Here is a 15,376-nt window from a genome sequence, read left to right on the forward strand (position 1 = left end):
AATAATTTACAAGCAACAGAAATCTTCCAGGGATGCTATCCTGTGACTTGCAATAAACGTACAAGAAAGCCGTTGGGAGTTTATTGAGTCAAGCAACACATTTTGACATCTATAAAATGTCCTTTGTTGCCTCCACGTAACACACAGGAGAAACTCAACCTTACATTCCCTCTCTAAATAAGACTAACACATACCGGCGTGGACACACACATACACTCACCAAAACCTTGCCAAGGTACACTTTCAAGTTTCAACTATTTCAGTGCATGGGTAGCCAGCCTATGGTTCTCCAGCCCAAGTTTATCAGGCTGATTATTTTAGACACAATACTCTATGTCCCTTTTGTAAAAAACTAGGTCATGAAAATGTCAGCCTCCAAGATGGACATAATTAGGTAATTCCATCCCATCATACAGTATTTTTGTTTTTAAGATGAGACAGCAAAATACAAGAGATGGAGAATGCGTTTGCAGGTGTATGCATCATTGTAGATGTAAGATAATGTGAGTAGTAAACATATACAAGTAGGCGTATGCCATGATGGTGGCCATTGTTCAGGAGGAAAACTCTTTAATGCACCTGGTACATTAGCCTATTTCCAAATCACCTCAAACTTGAGATTTAGGGGAAGATGCACACCGCAATATTTGTTTGTTTGTATTTCTGAATATTGTTGGTGACAGTTGCACAGGATGAGATGTGGTAGCCTGCAAAACACAAAACTGTAGAGACAGCATTCATGGGTTTCTTTGCTAATTCTTTTATCAAAGAACAGCATGTGGCAAGAAAACATCTGGAAAAAATGGTTTCACTCCAGTTAAAAAATTAAATCTTTAGGATTGCAGAATTTCACCTCCATGGTGTGAAAATAAAATCTTGCAGTGTGCATCTATCAAACTTTAGGCTTAGGGACCCTGAACGTGCCATAGTTATGTGAATAGGTGAATCACAAAGCACACTGCCTGGCTTTGGTGCTGACACTTCAACAGTTGTGCCTGTCTGCCTGCCCTATCTCTGGGCACAGGCCCGTTCCACATCAGCGATGGTCTTTGGTGTCTCGGAGGATAAAATCAGGGGTCCTCCGTTGTCTTGGATCACAACGTCATCTTCTATTCTGACCCCCATGCCACGGAACCGTCTAGGGGCCTGGTCATCGTCTAGACAGATATACAGCCCTGAGGGAAGAGAGGAGGATATTGAAGAGTTTGAAATGTGTAGCTCTGACATCTCTTCAGGTTCGAGAGAAAGTCATGACCAAAGTAATATTGCTGTACACCACTAGTACAAATTTCGTATAATGTTGCTGAAACATATTTAGCGACTCATAAAGCTACTATTGTATATCTGCAATCGAACTGATACACCAAGAACATAATGATTCAGACAATCTATTGGTTCTTATTTCAACCGTTTCATCAGAAAATGCAAAAAAAGGTGTCTTATAAATGGACTTAATTGAAATTTGAATGTTGGAGCTTATCAGTGACTTTCCATTAGACTTTCCATGTCCTGAATTGTAAGACACACACACACAAAAAAAACATTCTGTTAGTATTGTAGTATTTGAAGAGTGTATTCGAGTTTCTCTGTACCAGGTTCTATAGTGATGGCCATCCCGGGCTGCAGCGGCTGTGAACGAGACAATTCTGGAGTATCATGGACGTCCATACCCAAGTAGTGACCAACATGGTGGGGGCAGTACCTCTTCGCAGCCTGAGAGGAGTGAAAACCAAACATCATGTTAATGGAGCTGTAACACATAAAAAATGCTTGGTGTGGATTAAGAACACAAAAGCTGCAAATACATTGACATTTTTGGCTGCGACAACAGCTGGTATAAGCCACTCTGTTGTTCCAAAAACTTTCAAGCACAACACCCATGCTCTGTTAACGTTTACAGTTCAATCCCTGAAGAAGACCTTTCCATGTCGAAATGTTGGTATCCAAAAAATATCCTGCATCGTGGCTATGAGTGTGCAGCCTTTTCTTCACTCAAGACATCTTTACCAAGGTCAGCAGAACCTCAGCAATACTGGTATATGCGCCCTTCTCCTGTTTGTTTGCTAACTTTTACAGTTGGCCATAAAAGTGTTGTTGAACAGACTTATATTTGCATCTTTCATTGGTCTCTGAATTTAATAGATAATTATTAAGGAAAGGTGGACCTACTCAAATTACAAAAGACAAAGTCAAAGAGAAAGTCAAATTTTAAGTGATGGTGGAAGTGAAAAGGGAAAGGTATGAAGTCAGTAGACTACTTGATCAAGGACATGAAAACCTATTGTACAATATGTGTGTAGAACCCTTTAAATGCACCATAATGACCATAATGAAATCCAGCACTGCCACAAATGTTAGTGCTTGATTAAATGTGGTAATTCAATGTGGTAGAAAAGCTTAGTTATAACTAATAACTCCGTTAAGAAGGGTAGTTTTGTACCCTTCTTAACAGAGATAAAGTGAGACATCTACATAAAAAAGGATCACAACTGCAGGCAGGAACAGCAGAAGTACAATGTCAAATAGCAGCCTAGAGCTGACAGCTGAGTTTTTATAAAGGTAACTGGTCCAGGCATAACAATCTGATGATCAAGTTTATAATAATGCATTGAAAGTATTGGAAAGTCTTTAGTGCCTGTAAGATTGATGCAACCTATCTGAAGGTCATCTATTACAAAATATATTATGAAAATCACAGCTCACAGCACACCTCTATTGATGTCCAAATATTGGTTATAATTTGCAACATAATTATAATCTTTTTAGAACAATTTTTTTTCTTACCCAAACAAAACCTCATAACACATATGGTGTATACTTTGTATGGAGCTTTTAAAAAATCCCAAATGGCAGTGGAATAGATGTACATGAATATGTACATGTAAACTTACTGTATACAGACAATTTCACATCTGGTGCACTCCTTTGGTGGTATTTATGAAGCACTCCGGTGTATGAATAATGGCCTAGGAAAAACCTTTCCTTTCTGGTATAGATAACTATAGCCACCGTTGCTTTAGGATTGTGAGCATAACAAATTAAACATTCATTAGTATAATTATATATTCTATTGACAGTTGAGAAAGACAAAAAAATGTCAAAGTCAACACAGCTAACAGGCCAATAAAATGCAAAAATGATGTGCAATTTTGGGTCACCATCAATGAAAAATGCATATGAGCGTGTGTGCGTGTCTGTGTATGTACTGTACACACGGTGGTGGGGTCCTCGCTTCGCCCCACTTATCTCCACATGTATCTAGAGTGAGAGAAGGTCAGTGGGCCATGGCAAATGAATATATAACATAGTCTAAGCTGGCTAATAATTATGGGCCTAGATTTAAACCCAGGACTACATGGAAAGATCACACATCAATACTAGCCCTAAGTGATAGCCTACATGATAAAGAAACCGAAAGAGGGCGTCCCAGGTCTTATGTAACTTGTGTCTTGAAAATGTAGGGAATTTGGAATCCATTCATTCTTGTTGATACCAGTTCATTATTCTTTGTCTTCATGAAGAATTAGCATGTCAGTCTGCTATGCGTTTTGAACAAACGCCTCCCTAACCGCTACAAATCATTCTTTGTTCCATTACCGTACAGTTTCACTTCCAAACTTTTCCAGAGAGAGTGAGTTCAGATTTTTTTTCCTTTCTTTTAAAGGAAACCCCAAGTTGAATAAATGTACATTAAGCTTTGGTTTGGCATGCTCATTTTATTTCCCTGAAGTAAACCGCTGCAGGAAAGGAGTGCCTCTATTATAGGTAGTTACACTGGTATATTGTGCTTTATGAAGGGTGTAATTAGGTCACTATTTCATCGTTTAAATTGGCCAGAGAAGCTTATGGCCATTTCCTGACCACAAACCATCAGCAAGGGTAAAAATAAACACTTAATATAACAAAGATTTCTCAATTGTATGCCAGGCTCAAGGAATGATAGTGTGATAACACTAAATATAGTTTGTCTGTATACTGTATATGGTTACTTTTTATTTGTGGTACTTCACGCAACTGCTGGGGAAGACAGATAATATTTTAGGTAAACCGTATGAAAACAGTAACCCAGGTAAGGAAGGTGACATGCCCTAGACTATTCCAGTTTTGGATGGCGATAAAATATGATCTCAGCCATATACTGTGAGCTCCATTTTAATCTCTTGGTAAAGGAAATACATTGTAAATATGTACTTTTGGTAGATAAAGATGTAATAATGAGTAACTGTAAATGTTCACCTGGCAAACAGTATACTATAAAAGCATTATTAACATTTTAAGAGCTTCGATTCACAACATTTGACCACACTCCTTTATGGCACACAAACACCTGACTTTATTTGCCAGGCAAATGAAAGATTGCAGTACAATACTGCTCCATAAATATGAGAACCTTATTATGTGGTCTAAGTGTTTACATCCCACTTTTGAGACTTGATCAAATACTTGTTGAGTTTAATAAATGTGCACCTCGAGTAGTGCAAGGTTAAATTCAAATGGGTCAGTAGGGACCTATGTAAGGCAGGGAGTAGGGAAGATGAGGAATTTGCACTGGGCCAGGGTACCTTAGAAATATTCCATAATTGTCCTTCATAATGTCTCATAACTCTAAATTTGGCAACACAAATTCAAGAGCTTCTGCCTGGTTTTCTATTTAAAAGATCCTGTAATGCATAATAATGCTCTATCATTTGATATTCATTCTTTTAAATTCAAATGTGTATTTACACAGCAGACTGTAGGCTCAACCAGGTAATGCTTTGAGCGCATACCTGCATACCTTTCCTGTCACTAGTGACTGTTCTACCCCAGCTAGAACAAGATGGGGTCTAATAATGCAGTGGCTTCCATGTAGAACTTGGACATCATGTAACCAGTCTATGATATCAGTCAGTACTATGAGTACGTTTGAAAAAGTTAAATATTAAAACAATAAGTATAAAACACATGAGAAAAATATTCAGGCATCTACTTAAGCGTTCACAGCATGCAAGAAAAGTGGCGCCGATTTGTCCAGTGGTTTGCGATATTAGCTGTGGACAGACACTCGGCCCCTACAGCGCCACATGATAAAAGCGTATATGTCTTGTACCTTCAGGATGTCAGCATCGCTGTCAATTGGCCAACCCAGCTGTTTGAGTTGTCGCCCCAGCAGGGCCAGCATGGTGCTGTAGATGTGATCCAGGCTGACTCCAGGGGAACAAAGAGACAGACAGGACTGCTGGACCTCCAGAACAGCCTCATACAGCTCTGCTTGGGCCGGACTGAACCTGGGAAGAAAGGGAATTCAATGTGGTCCTTACTCAGGTTCAAATACAATTCGTCTGATTTGTCAGCAGTTATGTATTTAGATAAGGTGCTTGGCTTATCCTTTTGCTTTACATTTCAGTGTTCTGCTAAAGTGGGTCCAAATGAGCTACATATTACTGAGCACCGGTACCGTACAGGGGGCTATACAGATGCTATACTATGCTTGGTTGTCGATTTCATCACTGGAGGTGTTATTGGTCACTGGTTCTACTTACCTTCCATTCACTGGCCATGTACGTGTGATATCACTGACATAACCAAAGTATTCACAACCACCATCAAGCAAAACCATCTCACCGTCCTGAGGAGAGAGAACGGATACAAATCTTGTATTTATTTATCTGGTTAATCTGTTAGTTCTTCATTGATAATAATAATACTAATAAACGTACCAAGCATCAAAACAAAGCTACAAAGAACTTTGCATGAGACCAAATAAAATAAAATCAGCAACCAAATAAAAACATGGATTTTTATAAACATCTGATTAAATATGCTGGGTTTTTTTGTGTGGAAAATCCAGTATTTCTGAGCACAAACAAAAACAATACACATAATAGCCTTATAAACACAGTATAGTATCTGTGTTTTTTAAATCTGAAATGTGTAAAATGAATGAAATCAATTAAAAACAATTCACCATGGGTCTCTTTACCTTGACAATCTGGTTGTTGTTTATATAGTGCAGCGTGTTTGCTCGGTTTCCTCCTGCAACCACAGGGGGATAGGCCAGGAAGTTGGCGCCATGGACACGATTCTCAAAATCAAACTGAGAGAAAGTTCCCATAATTCCCATGAAATTCCTTCTAGTTGACAATACGTTGTGTCTGTGTGGTCAGGCTAGTGTCCAATTCAAATATTCTTCTATTCGCTTCCATGTGCTGAAGAGGCATATTGAGAATAGGGCACTATACAGAAACAATTACTGTGAAATCATGTTTTTTGCCAATACCGGCATACAATACTAATTAAGAGCAATTCAGTTCAACATTGTCATGTCTAAAGAATCAACGGACAAAACCTTTGGTCACAGATAGATAGTGGATATAGAAATCATAACATGAAATGCTGTGAAATACTTTTACCTTAGCATAGAGCAGAGCTTCATCGATGTCCCCTTGACAAAAAGCCATAGTCTTCCTGAATGCCTGCAGGAAAATAATTGGAAAGGGTTTCCAAATGCCAAGTCAGCTTGATTGATCAAGTTTGATTCAGTGTAATATTATCAACACACTCTTTCTTAACTTGCAAACTTCCAAATTCCACATTGTAATTCTAATATTATATCTTCGATACTGTATAAATTAGTCCAACTTAAGTCAAAAGTGACCCAAACATGATAAACATGTGTGAAAAGGGGCTGGGTCTGCTACCGTACTGTTTAGATTTTTAAGCTCTGGTTTTCACAGCATCTGTATGGCTCTATAAGAGCTATACTGTAAGTCTGTCTGTGTGTGTTCATGTGTGTCTGTTTTAACAGAGTTAATCTCGCAAACTACTGGACCAATCAGTACCAAATGTGTGGAAAGTAAATCCCTGAATATCTTGCAAATATTCTGAATAGCTTTTCTTTTCCTTTACTTTTTAGAATTTACTTTTTTTTATATTGGAAGTCAATAGAAGTCAGAGTGCTGATGTCAAAGTACTGACAACATAGATGACTGACATCATAGACTGGCCACACTTCCTGGTTACTGCATAACCGGCCAGTCACCTTTTATCAAACTGAAACAAATCTTAATCCATTTGGGAGGTTATGGAAGTCAAATGAAACCATTTGATCTGCAGTCATGACATTCTTTACATATATGCCTCTCCTCATGAGGAGCAAATGTGCCTAAAAGGACCAATAAGCTCCATCTACGTTTTCTGATGTGCTCGTCTACACCCTCCCTAATGAACCAACCAGTAGGGGTCAGCAGCGACAAGGGACTACAGTACAAGGGGAAGAGGGAATTGGCACAATGTTCAAATTGGTAGAAAAATGGGGGAATAGTCAAAGAGCCAATTCATATTTTAGAGGGCATGGCTTTTCACAAAAAGCAATAACTCAATAGCTTTCACATAACACCACAAAACTTTGTATGCTCATCAGCAGACATAAGCAGAGGCTGATCCTCCTTTAGCCCACTTCCAAACGGCGGTGGAATTTGCGCTCAGTGCCACAACACCACTAAAAACAGTGTGTTTTATCATCCTTTAACTGGGAAGAAATTCCCTTTAAGATACAGGAACATGATACGCTGTTATGCAGCCTACTCATTTAGTGTACCTCATACTCTGCCCCTGCAGCGTTGCCTACTGTATGTAGGTAAGGCCAGCAGGAAACTCAAACAATGCACTTGGTGAGTGTAAGAGTATTCGTAGAAATTATGGGATTACCCCATAGCTGTGGATTTTAATAATATGAAACATGACATTTCCTCCCTCCGGTGTTGTGTCGCATGGAGAAGGTCTCACAACCACCTAGATGGAGACAGTCCAACTTATTTTTGAACAGATGGGAACCTTACTGGATTTTTACACACTTGAATGATGAACTACTTCTCAATGTTATTATTTTAATGAGCCCTTGTACTCTGGTGCTGTATTGTAATGTAACTGGTGTATTCTATTCTATTTTTACTATTCCTTGCTACTAGTTTTTACTATGTTTTGACTCAATAGTTGTTGTTTTTTGTCTGTTTCAGAGTTTCACACAAAAGCTGTGACAGAACACTGTCAATAATAATGTGAATAAAGCTCGCAACTGTGTGGGCAGATCTCTGAAAAGTTGGTGTTGAAAACTCAGCTCTGAAAGAAATACAGTAAGTCTGTCTGCAATAGTGTAAATGTGCACCCACCAAAGTTTCAAATAAAGATTCACCAAATTTGAAACTCTGAACATGTGTTGGAGAAACACTGTATTAAGAGTTCTGCACTAGTGAAGAAGGAAATCTCAAATACAAAGTAATGCTTGCAGAGATATGAAATGTTTTTTCAGCCTATCAAAACTTTATGCAAGCCATAAAAAAAAAGTAATCTTGCAAAACCTTTTTTATTACATTTCACATGATTTACGCCACAACATCCCCCTCGCCTGAAATGCCTGCACTTTACTGGTATATTTAATTTTGGCATCCTGCACTGAGAACATGTGCCGATTTCATATTTTTGTGCTGTCAATATCACATCACCCTTCCTAGTCAGAATACCTGCATTATTATCCTGTCGCGTGAGTGTGAACGCAAAGCGTCACTTTATAGGTAGCATAATGACGGTGCTTACATAAGAGACGAGAGTTCTAAGAACAAACTATTGATGACTATAAGAAAAAGCTTCATAAAAATAATGTTGACGCTCTTGAATTCTGGTGGAGAACGCAAAATGTGTGTGAGGCAGTTGAGGTTGGGTCGAGAGTAAGGTCAAGAGAGCATCTGATGAGTGAGCGACCGTGTCTCTGTTTCCTCGGTGAGAGAGCATGTTAAGAGAGGGAGAGAGAGAGAGAGAGAGTGTGGCACAGCGAGGGCAAGGCTCCAATCGTGGCAAATCTGTTAAATTAACAAAATGGTCTCTGAAAAAGGTGAAAAATAAATTTGCAGGAAGATGGAGTGTCCATCTACAATGCGAGTAAAGGTAGCATAACTCCTTTTGAGAGAGAGAGAGAAAGAGACCATAGTAGAGTTTAATTAGCCTCTAATAGTAGTAGTAGAGTTAAATTATCCATCTGCCAGCCCAGAGATGGATATGTATTGATTCGGTTAGTCCCAAATACATATTTTATCATCCCCAAAGGCCTAGTCTTGAGTGCTTATAGACAAGTCTTGCAGACGTCTTGAAGAACTGTACCCGTTAATTTAATCTGAAGTAAGAACGTTACATGACGGTAACTTAATCATTACAAAGGGCATGTGGGAACGACTCTCCCACCGCCTATGCCAGCAATCTATGTCATTTCTTTACCCAGCAATGTACCGGTATTCCAGTGGAAACACAGTTTACTTGATCATGGCTGACATCATAAATGGTGCATTTATATAGCGCTTTTATCCAAAGCGCTTTACATAGATTGTGCATTACATTCACCCATACATTCATACACCGATGGCGGAGGAAACCATGCAAGGCACCAACCTGCTCATCGGGAGCAATTAGGGGTTCAGTGTCTTGCTCAAGGACACTTCGACACCAACTCTGGGGGAGGCCGGGATCGAACTGGGAACCTCACGGTTTCCATCCGGCCGCTCTACTGGCCACTCTACCCCTGAGCCACTGCCACCCCCATAATCATGCACAAGCAGTTGCTTGTTTTGAAATGGCATATACTGTATGAGAAAACAGAGATTGAAACAAAGGGCCTTTGCCTGATTTAAATACCTACCTGTGCTGTGATGCGACCAGCCTCTTGCATGAGGGCCACCTCAGCTGAGCTCTTAAGGGCCCTGAGGGAGTGCGTAAGAGGCCTAAGAGCACGTGCCATGGGTCCTGCCTCCAGCAGAGGACGGACGTGAGTCTGGTGCAAACGAGGGTGGGATGGCTGTGAATTGTCATACCACACTGTAGTGCCTGGCAGAGAGAGAGTGAAGAAGAGAAGAGAAGAGTTTTGTCTATAATTTGGGCAGTCGCTTCCAGCTGGAGCTCCGATAGTCTCTCCTTTCTTCAGTGAGTATGCTAAGTAAAGAAGAAAGTGCTTATGGAGTGTTAACTATGGGACTGTAGAACATCCCTCTGAAGCATGACAAAATGCTTGAAACATTTTTAACACTCTACTCCACCAAGCTCTCACCTCTGTTGGTGAGAAACAACAGAAGTATTGACCAAAACAGCTAAAGGAAGCCAGAGCTGTAAATTATTTAATAGCGCCACTAACCTTTGAGGCTCTTGAGCACCAACCCCAGCTCTTCAATATTGTGAACCCGCTCTATACCACTCAAAGCAACTGCTCCGTCCTTCCCAGATCTGGGCCCATCCCATAGCTCCCTCGCTGGGTCTCTGCGGGGCACAAACAGGATAGCCTGGTCTGGTCGCCCATTTCCATGCAGAACCAAGGCACTGTCGGGCTCTAGAATGCCACTGAGGTAGAGGAAATCCTGAAAGAGAGATATTGTTAAACAGAATGTCCTTGGAAAAAGGTTTTACATAAATGCACACCCTAAGTCAGTGACTGCACTGCAGTGAATAATTATTAATTAAATGTCATGTGTGATACAGTACATTACATCTCTCCTCACATACGTATGAAGCATGATTTTTCACATTCCCTACCGTTGCTTGAGGAGAAGGGAGGCTAGGGAAAATCAGTAGGGTTCATCCTGGAATTAGATTATGAGATACCTTGTGTAAAAGGTTGACATTTTGGCCTGAGGTTGGCACAAGGGATAGGCACCCCATTCGGATGCTATCAATGCATTGAATGGGACATTATCACGTTTTATCAGACCATTGAATGGGCAAAGTATTTATCAGACCATTCATTGGGTGTTATCAGGACATACTGACATACTGACCTACCGACGGAGATGACTTATATAAGTTAAGTTTTGGTTTCGGACCATGACGGAGGCGCGCAGTCTCAAGCGAACTGGAGCCACGTGAAGCACCACCATGCGAGCGAAAGCGAGCGAGTTGCTGTGCTGAACGTTGCGACGTTTGCTTGAGCCTACTCAGCGCCGTCCGAGTTATATAACGATAGGCACAGAATCGTAAATGATGTTGTGGGGACTGCTCTGCCCCCCTAGGTTAGTATCTCCTGATTACGCCCAATGAACGCTCTGATAAATCGTGGGTAGGTCAGAATCTCGCCTACTTCGCCCATTCAATGGTGGTCTGATAAATCGCCGGTAGGTCAGTATGTCGCCTACTCGCCCATTCAATGGTCTGATAAAATGTGATAATGTCCCATTCAATGGATATGATAGCATTCGAAGCCTGGCCAATAAATGTTTTAATAACTTGTGTGCAACTGGACGGTTTGGCATAAAGATGGCACCAGAGAAAAGGCCATTGGATCACCAAAATCAGGGTTTATCACTCCTGTGCACATTACGTTTCATGGCAATCTGGCCATTCGATTTTGAGGTCTTGTGTGCAAATGGAATCGAAGCCTAATCAAAGCGATGTAAATGGAGCATGTTTCAGACTATCAACCACTGAAACCCTATATACCTTTTTGACCCTGGGGGACTTCTTTCCCTCTAGACCAAATCTATAGGTTGGCAATTTTTGGCCTTCGCAGTAGATCATCACATTATCACGCACTGTGAGCTGATAGATCTGCTGCTATTATTGCTGAATGTTCACACCAGAATAGGGAGGCTAGACTTCATGTGGTTCGCTTCTCTAATTCATGTTTGGGAGCCTATCCTCCACTTTTTATAATTTTTATCCCTCGATTTTTGTAACCCTTTTTTCACCCGGTGCCAATTTGCTAAGTGATCCTGGACACTACACTCCCCCCACCAGCCTAGGAGGCCAGGGCCGAGCTCATGCCTCCTTCAATGCATGAGAGCCAACTGACCTCCTTGTCACCTGACAGGGGGGAGTTTCCCTGGTTGAACGTAGCGCGTGGAAGGAACACGTTATTCCAACCAATTCCCTTCCCCTCCATCAGGCGCCCCGGCTGACCAGGGGGAGGCTATCCTCCACTTTTTGCCATATATACATTCACAATGTGAAGGAAAAAAAAGTTTCAGATTCAGATGTAACACAAAGCCAACAAAGTAAATTAAGTAATAACCGAATGGAAAAAGAGGAAGGAGAAAAAAGAAATGCAACTTCAAATCAAATACACACCTGGTTCTGGTGGAAGGGGTAGGGGATGTCATTAGTCATGTAACGGGTTGGGTGTGATAGAACAACGACCACATGAGAACCAGAGGCAACAGAGGGTCCTAGCCGGTCGGCCTGGGCTTCAATGAGGGAGGCCAGCCTGTGTCTGCGGAGTTCATACTCTGTCTGGGTCAAGCCTGGAGTTACCTCACCTGAGGAACAGAGTGGGGGTAGATATGTTAAAACGCCTTGTAATAATGTGTCTGCATCAATTGTGTGAATCAAAAAATAAGGAATGGTACTGACAATGTCTCTCATTCTATGTATATTATATGCTGACTCCTTTGCACAGTCGATTGGGACAATGCTGCGACTGTGACATTGTTGCTATTAATTAAATAAGCATATGCACATAACCTGCTCTATTATGTATATGCACATTACCCTCACACTTCTGGAACTGGTGCATATTGATAAGCTAATGTACCATCTAGGACAAGATCTTATATCTTGTAGTGCACTGAAGATTTACCAAACCACAATGCCTGGCCAGGATGCACTGAGCAACTGACTAGCAAGTAGGCAGCTGCGTCACTGTAGTTTCTCGTCATTGTATAATATACAATGAATAGATATCCCTCATTCCTAGTCGTTCAATTCTACAGCAGTAGATAATTTAAAGTGGCCATTCGTACTATTCTCTTTGCTCCAACTAAGCCCTATAGCAATAGTTTTATTGGGAGAACTCTACTAACATAATTACCAATGTGGATCAAGGTACTTTTTGATTATAACTAATGTTTTTCAGCAAATGACACACCCCCTGTTAATTTGATATTTATCCGGATAGACAGCCAGTAATTTGAAATACTTTCCAGCATTTCAGAGCTTATAATAAATTGCATACTAAGTGAAACAGCCGTCTATCATTTTGACATGAACGTTTCAAACGCGAGGCAGAGAGAGACAGGGCAATAAACAGTTGTAGATATCAGCATTTACAAGCTGTTGTGACTGTTACAGTAGACATTCATAACCTACAAATTGTTGGAATGTCACTCTTCTTACTCCTACAGGATCATAACTACAACGGGATGGATAGTAGTGTACATTACTGAACGTATTATGTTTCTACTGTAAATGAATCAGCTCCAAGGAAAACTTGAGATGCAGCCACGGTCACATAAGGAATACATAGAACCTGTGAATCACTCTGACACAAACAAGCATAAATGCTAAATAAATTCACAGATGAATCAAGGATATTTGCATGTCAGTGTGTAAAAGTGATGCTATGCTGTCTTTGTTTTAAACACCATCCTGTGAATCAGTAACTTTTAATTAACCACTTGAACCTTGCAGATCTACAGCAACAGGTGGCAACACGTTGTGAGCTTGGAGATTGTCTATTAAAAAAAATATATAGATTCGGTGTAGAGGGCAAAAAGGAGCAGACCTAGTATGGACCCCTGGGGTACCCTAACCTCGCGTCCACACGGCAGAAAGCCTGGTTTTAGTTCTGAACGGACTAATATGATCCGGTCTAGGCCACAAATTCCCCCACTAATATCTGTATCTGGTTGGACAATGCAATGTTATTGTTCCCCAACATGAATGCCAGATCAAGTAGCCTAGTACTTGTAGTGTAAAGTATACCAAGAAGTATTTGAAGAAACTTGCCGGATTCAAAAGATTTCCAAGGTTTCTGGATTGGCCCTACAATATGAGACCCCTGGTACAATATGAGACCCCTGGATTCCAAAGAAATTCTTTTTGGGAGCACAGGCTAAATCCGTATCCGCAGATTCTCACTAGACCGAATCATAAAACTGTAAAACAAGTTGATCCCAGACAGTAAAGGGGGACCCCGGTCAATGAAATATATAAAGTGGTTAAGGAATGAGCCAATAAGATTGAAAGCTGGTAACGTACTGTACACTGCAGCCAATTGCATAGTAAATATACTCACCATATTTTATGAGGTGAGGGTGTGTGAATGGGCTTGGCTGTCCCAGGTAACGAGGGGGAACAGTCTTCGGTTGTAGACCTCCAGGTTTCACAGAAATCTTCCTGCATGGGCACCACACATATCCTATAGAGTAGACCGTCAAACAGCAGATTCTAATATGAGGCGTCCAGCTTCAAGAGTTCACATTCCTACTTATGTCACCTACTGTATATAATGCACTAATGATGCTGCAGAACTGTCACACACTTGCACCATACATGAATGATTTTGCAGGTCAAGAAAAAAACTAATAGACCTGTAATGACTTACAATGGACATGCAGGCATAGACCTCTTCTCTCATTTTGAAGGATTTATTTGACGTTTCATTTACGGAATAGAAGGTGAAAGTAGAACAAAACAATATCTCGGTGTTATGAAACGCGTCTCTCACTAGTATCTGCATAAGATAACAGTGCAACGTTCAGAACAAATGTGACAATCCATTAAATATCACATCTTACCTCGACTCCAATTAGAGCGTGACAGGACCTTGACAGCCGATCTGACGAGAAGGTTGGGTGAGGACAACATTGTGTAGGCGAGACCGATCAGTCAAAGCCCATGATGTGTGCTTTATGCAACGGAAAATGGATCATATGGATATGATGATCACAGCAGGAGGTAGACTCAGTTCAAACGACATAGTATTGTGCTGAACCGGCGACAATCAATCTGTTGTGTACCTGTCAAATAGCCATGGAGAGTGCCAGTGGAAACACGAACTGTTATATCATCATGTCATGCACACTTGCTTGCTGTCTGTAAGGTGACAATATGGGCCTTCCCTTTAAGTCCCTCGTTCTGATTGGCGGAGACGGAGCTGTATTGGTGCTCTGATTGGATCAAACAGAGAATGACCCGTTTTCCCTGCGACGTGTTCACAATGAGACAGGACCAGCGTTGCCATGTCCGCTTATTGTAAGCGACTTTGGGCTTATCTTTCTATAATGTTGCTTGTAAATGTTGGTAAGTTGCGGGTTGCGTTTTTTTTGGCTTGTTTCTAAAGTGTAGGCCTAGTTGCTTATTTGGGCTTGTTTCCTAATGTTGTTTAAACCAGTGGTTCTAGAATATTTTCATGTCAAGGACCCCCAAATTAATATGTATTTGTGACAGGGACCCCCCATACAAGATTATGTTGTTAAAGTGTTTCGAAAATATTCACATTTCTATTCATTTAAAAAATATATATAGCGGATCTACAAGCTCACAACGCGTCGCATCGCTTCTTTTGAGCTTGTTTTCATAGACCTGGTTGCTTACTTCTCTCGCAAAATCTGGCAACGCTGGTCAGGACCCCCATGTTTTGATCATT

General features: G+C 40.8%; 1 protein-coding gene across 1 annotated transcript; it reads right to left on the reverse strand.

Moving 5' to 3' along the window:
* Positions 1 to 55: 55 nt before the first annotated feature.
* On the reverse strand, positions 56 to 14,820 carry xpnpep3 (X-prolyl aminopeptidase 3, mitochondrial). Its single transcript, XM_084071670.1, has 11 exons — positions 14,526 to 14,820; positions 14,024 to 14,146; positions 12,079 to 12,266; positions 10,157 to 10,376; positions 9,668 to 9,852; positions 6,393 to 6,455; positions 5,963 to 6,076; positions 5,523 to 5,608; positions 5,090 to 5,267; positions 1,593 to 1,713; positions 56 to 1,175 (listed from the first exon to the last, which is right to left on the reverse strand). Exons 1-11 carry the CDS (start codon positions 14,593 to 14,595, stop codon positions 1,009 to 1,011), a joined length of 1,515 nt encoding a protein of 504 aa, XP_083927796.1. The 5' UTR covers positions 14,596 to 14,820; the 3' UTR covers positions 56 to 1,008.
* Positions 14,821 to 15,376: the final 556 nt, after the last annotated feature.

This window comes from Gymnoscopelus microlampas (assembly GCF_963454915.1).
Source record: "Gymnoscopelus microlampas genome assembly, chromosome: 11".
In the NCBI taxonomy this organism is placed as follows: domain Eukaryota; kingdom Metazoa; phylum Chordata; class Actinopteri; order Myctophiformes; family Myctophidae; genus Gymnoscopelus; species Gymnoscopelus microlampas.